At 41.4% G+C, this 15,017-nt stretch overlaps 1 protein-coding gene across 6 annotated transcripts in view; it reads left to right on the forward strand.

Annotated features, from left to right (window-relative positions):
• zmynd11 (zinc finger, MYND-type containing 11) overlaps window positions 1-15,017 on the forward strand; it is a 184,641-nt gene that overhangs the window by 107,066 nt on the left and 62,558 nt on the right. For all 6 annotated transcript variants that reach the window (XM_041184261.1, XM_041184258.1, XM_041184260.1 and 3 more), the window contains one exon: window positions 8,118-8,195. In XM_041184261.1, the coding sequence (XP_041040195.1) occupies window positions 8,118-8,195 (78 nt within the window). The remainder of the gene's footprint in view (window positions 1-8,117; window positions 8,196-15,017) is intronic.

Here is a 15,017-nt window from a genome sequence, read left to right on the forward strand (position 1 = left end):
AGGATGGAGGGCTATATGTGAGAGCACTAGATGAGTCAAGTCTGGAAATGACCAAAGCATGGATGAAGGTTTCATCTGAGGAAAGGACAGTGGCGGATGATATTTCGGTGATGAAAGTGCGTGTTTTTTGTGACAGATATATGGTATGGGAAGCTCATCTGAATGTAGAATAGGTTACCCAGGGAGAAGGATGGAATTGGTGGCAGAGCCAAAGACAATTTTTTTGTCCAAATGTGGAAATGGTAACACATTCTAAACTAGATGTCAGTCAAGCAGTCATCAACACTTGGCAGCTTTCCTTTGGATATCTGCAGGAAGTTGCATGTAGATGAGGAGGAGGGGGCAAAAGATGGATCTTGACTTGATTCCTGAGGTGATAATTAGGGTGTGGAATGTAATGCCATTGGTAGAGATAATACATCTACCATATGATGGGCAAGAGCGGATCCAATAAGAGGCTAATCATAGTGAGTTGGATAATAGAGAATAGTTGGAGCAGGAATGTGTGGTCAACCTTATTCAAGACTTCAGAGTTGTTGAAGACAAATAATGCATCACGGTTACAGAGAATGTTGTTGTGACTTTGTCTAAGGCTGCTTTGGCGCAGTGGGAAGGGCAGAAACCTGAATGGAGAGATTTAAGCATACAGTTGCAGATGAGGTGGATCTGGAAAGACTTTGGAGAGAAAAGGGAAGTTAGAGATGGGGTGGCAGTTATCTTTGACAAAAGTGTGTTTTATTTTGAGTAGCAGCATGGTGATCATGGTTTTGATAAAGAGAAGGACTATGCCTGAGCAAGAACCCCTTGCAGTGTCAGCTAGCATGGCTGCCAGGGAAGAAGTTGTTTTGTTTGGAGTTTAGTGTGAATGGGATTGTAGGTCATGAGAATGAGATTAGCTTGGAGAGGACATGATGGAAGATCGGTGGGAAATTAGGGAAATGGACATTCAAGGTTACAATAGATCTAGATGGGTAGGACACTTGGATTGGTGGACAAAGGTAAGGGACAGAGACATTGGAACCAGTTAAATAACTGATCTCTACCTTGGTGAAAAAGAAATCCACTCTACTTATAAATTAATGTTCCCTCGGTTACAAAAATATTCCTCCTAAAGCAGAGATAACAAATTAACTAATTTAGCAAAGAAGCTGGAAACTACAACATCTTCTGAAATCAGGCTCCGTGTGTTTGTGGATGATATCCAACTTTACCCCACCACCACCTGTCTCGCCCCCTGTCCCGTCTCTGATTTGTTACACTGCTTGTCTGACATCCAGTATTAGATGAGCAAAAAATTTCCTCCAACTAAATATTGGCAAGACCAAAGCCATTGTCTTTGGTCCCTGGCACAATCTCCATTTCCTAGCCATTGACTCGATCTCTCTCCTTGGCAACTGGTTTAGGCTTAATCATTCTCTTCGCAATCTTGGTGCCATATTTGACCGAGAAGGACTTCCAAGCACGTATCTCTCCCGGCTGAGTTCCCATTGTCCATCCTACAAAAACTTTGGCTCCTCCAATCCACTGCTGTCTATCCTAACTTGCACCAAACCCCATTACTCCTGTACTCAATGACCAACATTGGCTCTCCCTTCTGGGAGTGCCTTGATTTTTAAAGTTATCATTCAAGTTTTCAAATAATTCCATGGCCTCACCCCTCACCCCTCCTTATTTCTGAAACTATTTCTAGACACCTCCAATTTTTCCCTCTTGTCTTCCCTTATTTTCATCACTCCGCTATTGGTGGCCATGTCTTAGGGCTACTTAGGCCCTAAGCTCTGGAGCTCCTTCTTGAAACCTCTCGACTTCTCTTTCCTCCTTTTTAAGTCTCTCTTGTTTAAACCTATCTCTTTTCTGTCGTATTGTAACTTGGTGCCATTTTTTTGATCGTGCTCCTATGAAGCACCTTGACATGTTTTGCCATGTTGGGATAGATTCTCCTGTTGCTTCAGCATATGGGAGTTCAGCAAGGAGACTAGTTGTTCATCATCTAGGTTGGTGTTATCTCACATATGCTATTAAACTAGATCTTGATTTGCAGATCCAATTGGAAATATTGCATATGAAATCACTGTTAAAGGTGTGGGTGAAGGCACCGGCTATCTTTATATATTTATTGATTGGTCCTTCTATTTCTATAATTCTGTCACTTCATTTTCCAAAAACACTTGAAAAGAAGGATGAAAATCAAGATGTTGCTTGACTGGGAGTCAGTGTAGGTCATTGAGCAATGTAATTATTTCAAACACATTGAGGTGATAGGGGAAACCGGGCTTGATGTGAATTAAGACATGGGCATCAGAGCTTCGGATGATCTCAAGTTTACCAACCAGGAGTGTCTGGGAATAGTCAAATCTGGAGGTAACAAAAGCACGATTGAGGGTTTCAGCAGCAGATGAGCTGAGATGGGGAAAAGTCAGGCGATAGTATGGATGTGGAAACAGATGGTCTTAGTGGTGGCCACAAATATGAGGCCAAGCTCATCTCCGGGCTGAGTGTGATAGTAAGTTTGTGAACAGCCTGGCTTAGTCTCAGACTGTTGTCAGGAAGAAGAAAGAAGTTGGTGGTTAGGAAACAGTAGGGTGGCTGGGGGCCATTTGGTCCATCATGACCATGCTGGCACCCTTCAAGGGCAATTTAGCTAGTCCCAACCCCCTTCCCCTTCCCTGTAGCCATGCAAATTTTCTCCCTTTGGGTGCTTATCCAATTCCCTTTTGAAAACCATGATTAAATCTGTCTTCTCCATATTGGTCAGTAGCAGCTGGAACTGTGACTACCCAAACTTATTTTGTTTTGAATCCTTCTGGCAATCAGAAAGGAAACTTTCATCTCACCTGTCTGAGTTGGCCTTAAACTCAGGCTTTAGAAATGAAAGCACAATTTGGAATTATCTCTTAGCTGTTAGTGTTGCTCCATACTGATCAACACTTGGGTTTTGTGAGGTAGGCTGATTTCTTATTCTTATTTCTTATTATCAGAAGATATTTTTTAAAAAGTTACTTCTTGAACAGTGAGTGGACCTCTGTTTGGTGAAAAAAAACTCAGATGAGCTTTGAACAGAGAATTCTAAAAGGAATACATTTATTAGACTCATAGACATCAACAACACGGAAGGAGGCCATTCGGCCCATCGTGTCCGCGCTGGTCAACAAAGATCTGACCTACACTAATCGCATTTTCCAGCGCTTGACCCATAGCCCTGGAGGGTATGGCAATGCAAGTGAATATCTAAATTCTTCTTAAATGTTACGAGAGTTTCTGACTCAACCACCCTTTCAGGCAGTGAGTCTCAGACTCCCACCACCCTCTGGCTGAAAAAGTTTCTCCTCAACTCCCCTCTTAGCCTTCTATCTCTTACCTTATAGTCCTAGTCCAGGATTCCCTTAAGGTTAACTTGCAGGTTGAGTCGGTAGTTAGGAAGGCAAATGCAATGTTGGCATTTATTTTGAGAGGACTGGAATATAAAAGCAGGGATGTGCTGCTGAGGCTTTATAAGGCTCTGGTCAGACCACATTTAGAATATTGTGAGCAATTTTGGGCCCCGTATCTCAGGAAGGATGTGCTGGCCCTGGAGAGGGTCCAGAGGAGGTTCACGAGAATGATCCCAGGAATGAAAGGCTTAACATATGAGGAATGTTTGAGGACTCTGGGTCTATACTCAATGGAGTTTAGAAGGATGAGGGGGGATCTGATTGAAACTTACAGAATACTGAAAGGCATGGATAGAGTGGACATGAGGAAGATGTTTCCATTAGTAGGAGAGACTAGGACCCGAGGGCACAGCCTCAAAGTAAAGGGAAGACCTTTTAGAACAGAAATAAGGAGAAACGTCTTTAGCCAGAGAGTGGTGAATCTATGGAATTCATTGCCACAGAAGGAGGCCAGGTCATTGAGTGTATTTAAGACCGAGATAGGTAGGTTCTTGATTGGTAAGGGGATCAAAGATTATGGGGAGAAGGCGGGAGAATGGAGTTGAGAAACTTATCAGCCATGATTGAATGGCGGAGCAGACTCGATGGGTCGAATGGCCTAGTTTCTGCTCCTATGTCTTATGGTCTTAAATCTATGCCCCCTGGTTATTGACTTCCTATCCACCTTATCTATGTCCCTCATAATCTTATATACCTCTATCAGTTCCCCTCTCAACCTTCGTTGCTCCAAGGAAAACAACCCCAGCCTATCCAATCTTTGCTCATAGCTCAGACCTTCCAGCCCAGGCTGGTAAATCTCCTCTGCACCCTCTCCAGTGCAATCACATCCTTCCTATAATGTGATGACGAGAACGACACGGGGTACTCTAGTTGTGGCCTAACCAGCATTTTATACAGTTCCAACATAACCTCCCTGCTCTTATATTCTCTGCCTCAGCTAATAAAGGCAAGTATCCCATATGCCTTCTTAACTATCTTAAAGAAACTAGGAGCAGGAGTAGGCTATTCGGCCCTTCGAGCCTGCTCCAGGATTCAGTATGATCATGGTTGATCCTCTATCTCAACGCCATATTCCCACTTTATCTCCATACCCCTTGATGCCCCTAATATCCAAAAATTTATCAATTTCTTTCTTGAATGTACTCGGACCCGGCCTCCACAGCCCTCTGTGGCAGAGAATTCCACAGGCTGATCGCCCTCTGAGTGAAGAGATGTTCCCTCATATCAGCCCTTAAATGGCCTGCCCTGTATCCTGAGACTGTGGCCCCTGGTTCTAGACTCCCAAACCAGGGGAAACATCCTCCTTGCATCCAGTCTGTCTAGCCCTGTTAGAATTTTACACATTTCAATCAGATCCCCTCTCATTCTTCTAAACTCTAGTGAACTCTACCTGCCCTGCTACCTTCAGGGATCTATGGATATGCACACCAAGGTCCCTCTGATCTTCAAAACTTTCCAGGGTCCTACCATTCACAGTGTAATCCCTTGCCCCCCACCAAGTGCATTACCTCACATTTGTCTGGGTGAATTCCATTTGCAACTGCTGTGCCCACCTGACCAGTCCATTGATATCCTCCTGCAGTTTACGACTATCCTCCTCACTATTTACCACCCCACCAATTTTAATGTAATCTGCAAGTTTCTTGATCGTACTCCCTACTTATAAGTCCAAATCATTTATTTACACCACAAACAGCACCGAGCCCTGCGGAGCCCCACTGGAGACAGACTTCCAGTCACAGAAACATTCTTCTACCACCACCCTCTGCTTCCTGTCTCTCAGCCAATTTTGGATCCAACGTGCCACTTTGCCTTGGATCCCATGGGCTCTTACTTTCTTGACCAGTCTGTCATGAGGGACCTTATCAAAAGCCTTGCTAAAGTCTATGCAGACCACATCAAATGCATTACCCTCATCAACACTCTAGGTTACCTCCTCAAAAAATTCGATCAAATTTGTCAAACATGATCTTCCCTTAACAAATCCATGCTGACTATCCCTGATTAACCCGTGTCTCTCCAAGTGCAGATATATTCTGTCCCTCAGAATTCTTTCTAGTAACTTCCCCACCACCGATGTAGACTGACTGGCCTGTAATTTCCTGGTCTATCCCTCCCTTCCCTTTTTAATAATGGGACTACATTTAAGGCGTGACTGCTTGCCTCTCACTGCAGCTGCGTCTACACCTGGGTATCACTAAAGAGGGAGTACCATGACCAATGGGCGCTGGCGTCACTAGAGTGCATCATCAACCCCAGGAATGTCATTTTAATTTGAATCAATGAGCTTCCTTAAAAGTCTGCTTTTGTTACAGTGGATTAATAGTGCCACTTTCAAATGAGGCACTTTGTTATTAATAGGTTCCTCAAGAGATACATAGCACCTGTGGCTAGAGAGGACTTGAAAATTACTGCCAGGGCCCCTGATATCTCTTCCCTTGCCTCCCTCAACACCCTGGGATACATCTCATCCAGGCATTTAGATTTATCCACTTTTAAGGCTGCTAAACTCACTAGTACCACCTCTCTCTCTATGTTCACTTCCTCTAATATTTTACAGTCCTCCACCCTGATGTCTATATCTGTGTCATCCTTTTCCATTGTGAAGACCGACGCAAAGTATTCATTGAGGACTACACCCATGTCTTCCGGGTCCCCACACACATTACCTCTATGGTCCCTAATTGGCCCTACTCTTTCCCTAGTTATTCTCTTGCACTTCATATATTTAAAAAAAAACCCTTTGGGTTTTCCTTTATTCTACCCACCAATGCTTTCTCATGCACTCTCTTAGCTTTCCTAATTTCCTTTTAAGTTCCCCTCTGCTCTCTAAGAACTCTGCCATATTGAGCCCTTGTCATCTGCCATAAGCTTCCCTTTTCTTCTTAATCCTAACCTTTATGTCCCTTGACATCCAGCCTTCGCTGGACTTGGTCCTCTGCTTTGTCTTTACCCGAACGTATTTGCCTTGTACTCTCTCTATTTCCTCCTTGAAAGCCTCCTACTGACCTGACACAGTTTTATTTGCAAGTAGCTACTCCCAGTCCACTTGGGCCAAATCGCATCTCATCTTAGTAAAATTAGCCTTTCCCCAGTTTAGAACTTTTATTCCTGCCCCAACCTTATCCTTTTCCATAATTATCCTCTGCTTTTTGATAGATACAAAGATGGACCACACAGTACAGTGGTATAGTGGAAAATCTTTGAGAAGTAATATTGGATAAACATATTAATGTTGTTTTAATGACCGACTATAAAGACTTAAGTTGCCTTAACCTAGCCAGAGAAATTGAGATCTCCACAATTGCTGCAAAGGATCCAAAGACTTTGTATATAGCATATTGGAACGCTTTAAAATATTGACAGCTGTTCAACACCATCGCCAAGTAGGTGAGGCAACAGTAAAATTTGAGCTTGCTTTGTGCTCACATACATTTTTTATTTCACTTTTGTAAATGGACACTTATTTGGCTTTTAATAGTGCAAGAAGTAGACCATATCCAGTGTCCCCAGAATAATTACATATCTATTATCCATGCCACATTTTCTTTTGTGACATTTATGATTTTAACTGGTAGCTTTCCAATTCCTTCAAAACCTATGTTCATTTTATTTTTGTTTGCAATAATTACATTGTTTGGCATTACATTACTCCCCTGTCACAAAACATTTTCTGCTGAGTCATGGTAACCATTGTAACGCGAGATCTATTTAAATGAGAACTGAGAGTGCTACACTATTGTCCATTGTTATTTGTTGCAGTCTTGAAGTGGAACCCTAACCCAATATATGTAACAGTAATAACTTCTACTTAGCATCTTAAACATACGAGAGCAAGAGCCCTAATTGTAGCACAGAAACAGTAATCAAACAAATATCTATAGCAAGCCAAAAGAAGGGTGCACTGGGTTGGTTGGGGGTGTGGTTGGTGACTAAAAGTTTGTCCAGTTTGGTATTTAAGGAAGGTCTTAAATGAGGAGGTGGAGGAGCAACAGAGGCTTCGTGAGAGAATTCACTACAGAAAGACTAAGTGGTTGAAGGCACAACCATCAATGGTTGAATGATGGGAATTTGCAAGAAGCTGGAGTTGGAGGAATACAGAGCTCTTGGGGGAGTGTAGTAGGACTGGAAAAAGCCTACAGAATTAGGGAAGAGTGAAGCCATGAAGGATTTTTAGGTACAAGGATGCAACTTTAAAATTGGTGGTGTCCGGGTACTGGCAGCCAAAGTAGATTAGTGGATGAATAAGATTTGGTCTGGAATAGATGCAACAAGAGTTTTGGATAATATTGTGGTCACTGGTTGATCTCTTTGATCCCCTCTATATGTTTGCAGCCCATTTCAAAGCAAAGGGAAGCCTTGAAATGGATAAAATGACTAATCGTAGCAATAGTAGATTGTTTTCTTAGTGTTTGGCCACTCTCATCCTGTGTTCAGTAAATTTGAAGCTGCTTTTTATTATCCTGCATACACCTTGCAAATTTGTTTCACATTCAATTATATAATCTCTTTGAAAGACTATCTATCAGTGTTATGAATCAAATAGTATCTACCATGTGATAAAAATTGCATGTGCCTTTTGAGACTCAAGTTGGTGGAAATTGAATGTCTGAGCTATTTTGCCGATTGTTATAGTAGATTAGTAAAGTATTACTCACTGACCAATTTAACTATTCTTCGTAATAGAGCATGAAAAAGAAGAACACAACCAAGCAAGCTATGGGCAGATACTTGGGTTACATTGTTTCGCGCATGAAGGAAAGGGTGAGTATCTGTTCAAAAAGTAAATGTAGTCCCATGGTTTCCAAACTACAGTAAATTAGTTATCCACTATTTTGTGCTACTAAGTTGTTTTCCCTTTTGATCTCGTACCAAAAATGACATTAAAAGATCACGAGACAAAATAGAGAGCAGAAAAATAACATTTAGCTGATGGAGGTTTGTCTGTCTCCTATTCCTGCCTTCTCAACCTAGCATCCAACTGTATTTTGAATATCACCAGTGTCCTTGCACTTCATTCTTGCTAGATGTGTCAAAATGTTTTATCACCTATTGAAATGTTTCACATGTTTTAAATTTACTTTTCGTTAATTTAGATTAATAAAACAATTTTTGGACAATATTGTAATTTTATTTTCCCTCAGTTGGAAATGAAAAGGTTTGTATTTTGTGGCCCAATATTAGTTATTTTTAAATTATCTATCATTCTGCTACTTTGGTACTTTTAAAAATGTTATTAGGAAAATTGCAGAAGATAAACTGCATCAAATATTTTATTTCTTCAAGTGCCACTACTTTCACTAGGTTCTGTAGGTTTTATTTATTTAGATAAATTGAAGATATTAAATAATATGATTTTGTAGTGTATGTTTCACATTCACTTCTGACATTTCAGCAGCAGTGATTCCATAATGAGGTAACCAGTGCTGGGGATGGAAGGTCATGAATTGTTGGCTCCAACTCACTTCTTGTCACCTATACAGGGGTCAGTAGCAGTTGCAATTTGAAACCTTATCTTCCAAACCATATTAGCTGAAGATGTCCAAGCTACAGGGCAGCTTGGGATACTGAGAAAGTTAGTTATTGTAATCTACAGAGGATTGAGGTATGAACAAAGGATGTAATTACTTGGTTTCATTGTTTCCTAAAATGGAGCCATCAGCTTTTCAATGTTTTGTTTTCAGGAAATCAGCTAAATATGACTTTTGAAGCATGATTGACCATAATCATATATATTACACTTCTCCTGTAGTTGGCAAGTGAGAAGGGTTTTTTTAATGGAGCAGCCAGAGGAACAGTCTGGGCATCAGGATCATTTGAAATTTACCCTTTTTGTGAAGCATAATGAGAGACCCGAGGATCACCTTGATCATGACAGTCTTATTTCCGTTCAAATTCTTGTCATTTTAGCATTAATTATAGATGCATGATAAGAATTTTATTCTAGTTTTGAAGATTAATCATCTTGAAAAACCAACCTGTAAAATATATTTTTGAGATATAGGCCAATCAAGTTGAGATTGACTTTTCACTTTGTGTGGAATATTGTTTATGGAATAAAAAGACCTGTTTCAAGGGTGATTTAGTGGAAATATCTGTGACATTGTAGCTATCCTATGCCAATATAACAATAGCAAAAGCAAAGCTTAGATTTGCAGCTGTTTTATTGTACAGAACATTGGATCGTCGATCAAATTAGTGGTATTGAATCATAACTCCACTTTCCAGAAATGATATATTTACACCTTGTATTAACTGAGTCTTGCACTGAGGGCAAGTCTCAACATTGTGCATAATTTGTCTGATGACTGAGCGATGATGTAAGAATTGTTTGATGGTCATTGAAAGATAGAACCTAGCTTACATACATCAGGAAGTCTTGATGTCTATTGATCAGAAAACATGGCAACCTTTACAGAAACTTGCCGCAATTGCAGTAGATGTGATGCCAGAGTGTTAGGGTTAGTAAATGGGTAAATGAAACTTTGAAACTGAATTCTGGATATTTATTCCTTTGTAGCAGCTAAAGTCAAAGTATCAGAACTTGAAGCACTTCATGAACATTGTTTTGGAAATTTGAATTACATTGAAACATTAAAAATCTCTGATTGAAAAATCAGATAGGAAAATATCCCTTAGAGGTCCTGCTTCATTGCAATGTGCTACAATTTAGAGTGAAGGTTGTAGGGTTTTTTTGTATTGCTCAATTTTCTGAAAGCATTCATGGAAGAAAAATGCAAAAGTGCATCCCAAATTAACAGACCCTCAATGCATTTGAATTTGGCCTTTTCTAGCACGCATCTTGTTGCATCTGGCTAAATTAAATTAGATTTTGAATTTCAAGGGAAGATGTTCGATGTTAACTGAACTTGGGCAATGTGTGTTCGCTTTTCTAAACAAATTTGAAGCATATCAGACTTTGCAAAGATGTATGCAGGAACACTTCTCAGCCACAATTACACTAATGAAATTGGTAATGTGATGATCTACAGAGCTACAAGCATCGCACAACCTTCTAGCTATTCAAGATAATTAAAGAGAAAGATATTTTTGTTGCTTCCTCAGTTGAAGTAATTTCTGTTGTGAATTTAAGAGCTCTTACGCAGCCTCTTACTCAGCTTTTAGCCATGTTTCAATATATTATTAGGTGTAAGTTAAGCAGTTATCCAGTGAACATAATTAAAGTTTTGTTTTGTTTTAAAACTTCAGTACACTATGTATTTTAGACAAAACAGTTGCTTTGAAAATAATTGAAGTTAAATTATACAGCTTGTAATCTTAAAAATATCTACAGCCTAACTTTCCAGCCTCCAGATTGGTTGCATGTCATGTCTGGTCTCAGGCAAAGATGTGAATCGGGGCCTTGTGGAAGTCCTGATGTGCAGACTGACCATGGGAATTGCCCAAGAAGTTTAAACTTCCAGTGGGCAGTTCCCCTGCTCTCTGGGACCTTCTGCGAATGTCTCCAACTCTGACTCAGTTGGAAATTTCAGACCGTTCCATAGTAATTATCTGGGTGGTTACCCAGTGTTACAGACAGAAGTGGTGGGGTGGGGTGGGGTGGGGGGGGTTGTTAATTTAAACAGCATTAATTTCTTATCTCATTACCGATCCATAAACCGAAAGGTGTTTTGATTTGTTTCCCTCTTTATAAGCGGTGGTGTATTCACCAACCCCTCGGTTTTGTCGCAATCCATTTTTTTTATTAATAGCCTCACAGCAAATTTGAGATAGGATGAACTCAAAGGGTTAGTTTATTTGCAAACACAAAATGCGAAAAGAAGGTTCACAACATCCTCTTACTTTCAGATGGTAAAGAGTGGGATAGAGAAAAGGAAGATTTACAGTACAGAGACCACAGAGGAAAGAAATATTGGTTCACATGGGTTCCAGAGTCCAGAATCAAAGTCCAATGGGATATTTCTTCATGGAGGTCAGCGGGCTGAAAACCAAAGTTGTAGAATTCACTTTTCCAGGGGTGTTGACTTCATACGATGAGAAAGACACGCAGAGATAAATCAGTCTTGTAGGCGATGGCACAGAACTTCCAACAGAAGCAGTGTAGATAGGGCCAGATTTTCAACCTGGGCAGAGCTCCTTTTCTGTGAGGCTGCCAATTAGATGGTAAGGAGTAGGTTGAGATTATTTAGTTCAGCAAGGCAATATTACTTGTTCCACAAACTGGCGGCTCATGTCACATAACTCCCACCCCCCCACCATCTTTTACAGAGGATGTGTACCTATTGCTTCGATTCCAAAGGGCCTTAGCCATTAGTAATTGAAAGGAAGGTTGTGGGGCCTTTGTCTTAGCAGGCACTTCATCTCCCTCTGGCCCGCCTGGATTATTGAAAGCAGATGGCCTTTGTTTAGCTCTCTTTGAAGTTGAGCTGTATGGTCCCCAAGTGATTGTTAGTAGCTCCTCAGAGATAACGAGGTGAGATTTCCGAAACTGCAAAGTGACTTCTTGTGTTCTGGGGTCACGGACACAATTTCAGCCATTTTAAGGATCATTGTTCAGTTTTTTAAATTTTAGAAATAGCCATGAGGATACTTCTATAAATATTTTCTTTTTACAAAAATATACAAAGCAAGGTCTTAGTCTCTAACACCTAGGAAATGTTAAAACAGACTAAAAACTAGTCTAACATCTGCATAATACCACAACTGACCACCCCTTCCTTCCCCCAATCAGGCCTCTGACCCCTGCCTACCACCAGACCTGACTATCTGCTCGACCCAGCAGCCCACTTTCCCCAACAACCTGCTACCCATCCTACCCCCTGACTACTTAACCACCCAACCTCCCTCAATCTCACCCATCCTCACCAACCTTCAAACTAGACCTTTAAACTTGCCAGTTAGTGCTATAAAAAGGGTGTGTGTCCTGCCTTCCCCCCACCCTCCCTTCCAACTCCACTCAAGCAGAGTTTCCCAATGGATGCTGCACATTTCTGTAAAACTGGGCTCAGAAGACCACGTTAGGAATGCTCAGCAGCGTTGACCGCGTGAATTTGCAAGCACAGCAGCAATCCAACAATCATTGCCGCTGCTCCTAGGCCTCCTTGATGCCACAATCTATCAAATGTTGTCTTGAAGTCAAGGGCAGTCACTCTCACTTCATCTCTGGAGTTCAGCTCTTCTGTCCATGTTTGAACCAAGGCTGAAATGAGGTCAGGAGCTGAGTGGCCCTGTCAGAACCCAAACTGAGTGTCAGTGAGCAGGTTATTGCTAAGCAAGTGCTGCTTGATAGCACTGTTGACGACCCCTTTCAATCGCTTTACTGGTGATCAAGAGTAGACTGATAGGAGGGCGGTAATTGGCCGGGTTGAATTTGTCCTGCTTTTTGTGTACAGGATATATCTGAGCGATTTTTCACATTGCCTGTTAGATGCCAGTGTTGTAGCTGTACTGGAACAGCTTGGCTAGGGATGTGGCAAGTTCTAGAGCACAAGCGTTCATTACTATTGCTGGAATGTTGTCAGGGCCTATAGCCTTTGCAGTATTCAGTGCCTTCAGCTGTTTCTTGATATCACATGGAGTGAATCAGATTGACTGAAGACTGGCATCTGTGATGCAGGGGCCCTCCGGAGGAGGCCATGATGGATCATCCTCTCGGCACTGATGTGCTGGGGACCCCCATCATTAAAGATGGGGATATTTGTGGAGCCGCCTTCTCCAGTGAGTTGTTTAATTGTCCACCACCATTCATGACTGGATGTGGCAGGACTGCGGAGCTTAAATCTGATCTGTTGGTTGTGGAATTGCTTAGCCTTGTCTAACACTTGCTGATTATGTTGTTTGGCACACAAATATTCCTGTGTTGTAGTTTCAGGTTGACACCTCATTTTTAGGTATGCCTGGTGCTGTTCCTGGCAAGCCCTGCTGCACTCTTCATTGAACCAGGGTTGATCCCCTGGCTTAGTGGTAATGGTAGAGAGGTGGGGGTGATGTGGAGCCATGAGGTTACAGATTGTGGCTGGGTACAGTTCTTTATCTGCTGGTGGCCCACAGCACATCGTGGTTGCCCGTTCTTGATTTGCTAGACTTGTTCAAAATCTATTCTACGTAGCACAGTGGTAGTGCCACACAACACAATGAAAGGTATCCTCAATGTGAAGACATGACATCATCTCCACAAGGGCAAGGCATTCTCTCCTACCAATATTGTCATGGACAGATGCATCTGCGGCAGGCAGGTTGGTGGGGATGAGGCAAGTGTGTTTCTCCCTCTTGTTGGTTCCCTCACCATCTGCTGCAGACCCAGTCTAGCAGCTATATCCTTTAGGACTCGGCCAGCTCGGCCTGTACTGGTGCTACCGAGCCACTCTTGAGTGTTACAGTAGCTTAACTTGGCTTAGCAGAGGCATCAGCGTTCAGGTTTCTTTAATACATTACACTTTCATATCCCATTTCAGTCCTGGATATCAGCTTTTGGGCCTCCTAATCAATTTTTGTTTTGGTACTTCTATGTACCTGCTGTTACTAAATCTCAAGATCACTAATGGCTGCAAGATCCGAAAAGTATTCTAATTTATTTTGAGTCATGGAAGGTGCTTGCTTATAGTGACTGCTATTTACGTGGCTGACTTGCTTCCTAGTGCATCCTGAACTCGGATCTTGACAATAAAAATTCCGGGCAGGCATTAAAAGTAAGATTTCTTCTTTAAAGTGGTAAAAAAAAAATTTTTAAAAAGGAACTTTGATAGAGTTACGAAGGGGAAAGGGAGAACTTTTTCCCCATCCCCGCCCTTCTTTAATATTTAGATTAACCTAAGCAGGTTTAAGAATACTATAAAAGACATTGTGCCGAAGCTTTTCTTTTTGCACTCATCAGGACAATCACAAGAATACCAATGTCAGGGGAAGCAACAACTTTATATTGTATGAGAAGAGAGTGCTGATTGGTGGCAAGTGGACTTTGATTGGTAGAGATGTTGCCACGGAGAATGCACCAGTTAATGGTAACTGACATTTGACTGCCAAGTATTGTTTGAAATTTAAACCAGGCAGCTTGACTCAGGTCAAGGCATTGCCCTGAAGAATGACCCAGTGATTGCCTATCACTTATGTTATTTGGCTGAAACGGATGTAATGTATGTAAATGTTCTTTTTGCCTGCAAAGAGCAGGGCCCTGTGTATTAATTTATGTAGCTTCCAGTACAAGCAAATGTGCCACACTGCGAGCCCAACTGAGGTGACTAGAGGGAGACTATTTCTGGGGAGTTGGTGATGAAATGTCATCAATTTTAAATTGTCACTACGGGAGCCAGAAATGCCTTTAGGACAAATATCTTGATGCAGAGTTTAAGCTGGAATTGGTTGCTGCAGGTAGTAATTAAAGCAGAGATTATTGTCTTTTTTTTTGAAAGGGGGAAATGATAAAACACAATTGAAGCAGAGGACTATCGGATGAGAGCAGGGTAGTGGGATTAGTTTTAAATTGCTTCAGTGAAGACATGATTGACTGATAGGCACCCTTTTGTGCTGAAAACTGATATGGGTCAGTGAGGAAATGAAAGGTTATTATTAATTACTCTTATTGTCATAGTTGTCAATACAACCTCACCAGAATTAAATAATGAAGTA

Source organism: Carcharodon carcharias, chromosome 3, assembly GCF_017639515.1.
Source record: "Carcharodon carcharias isolate sCarCar2 chromosome 3, sCarCar2.pri, whole genome shotgun sequence".
Lineage (NCBI taxonomy): Eukaryota > Metazoa > Chordata > Chondrichthyes > Lamniformes > Lamnidae > Carcharodon > Carcharodon carcharias.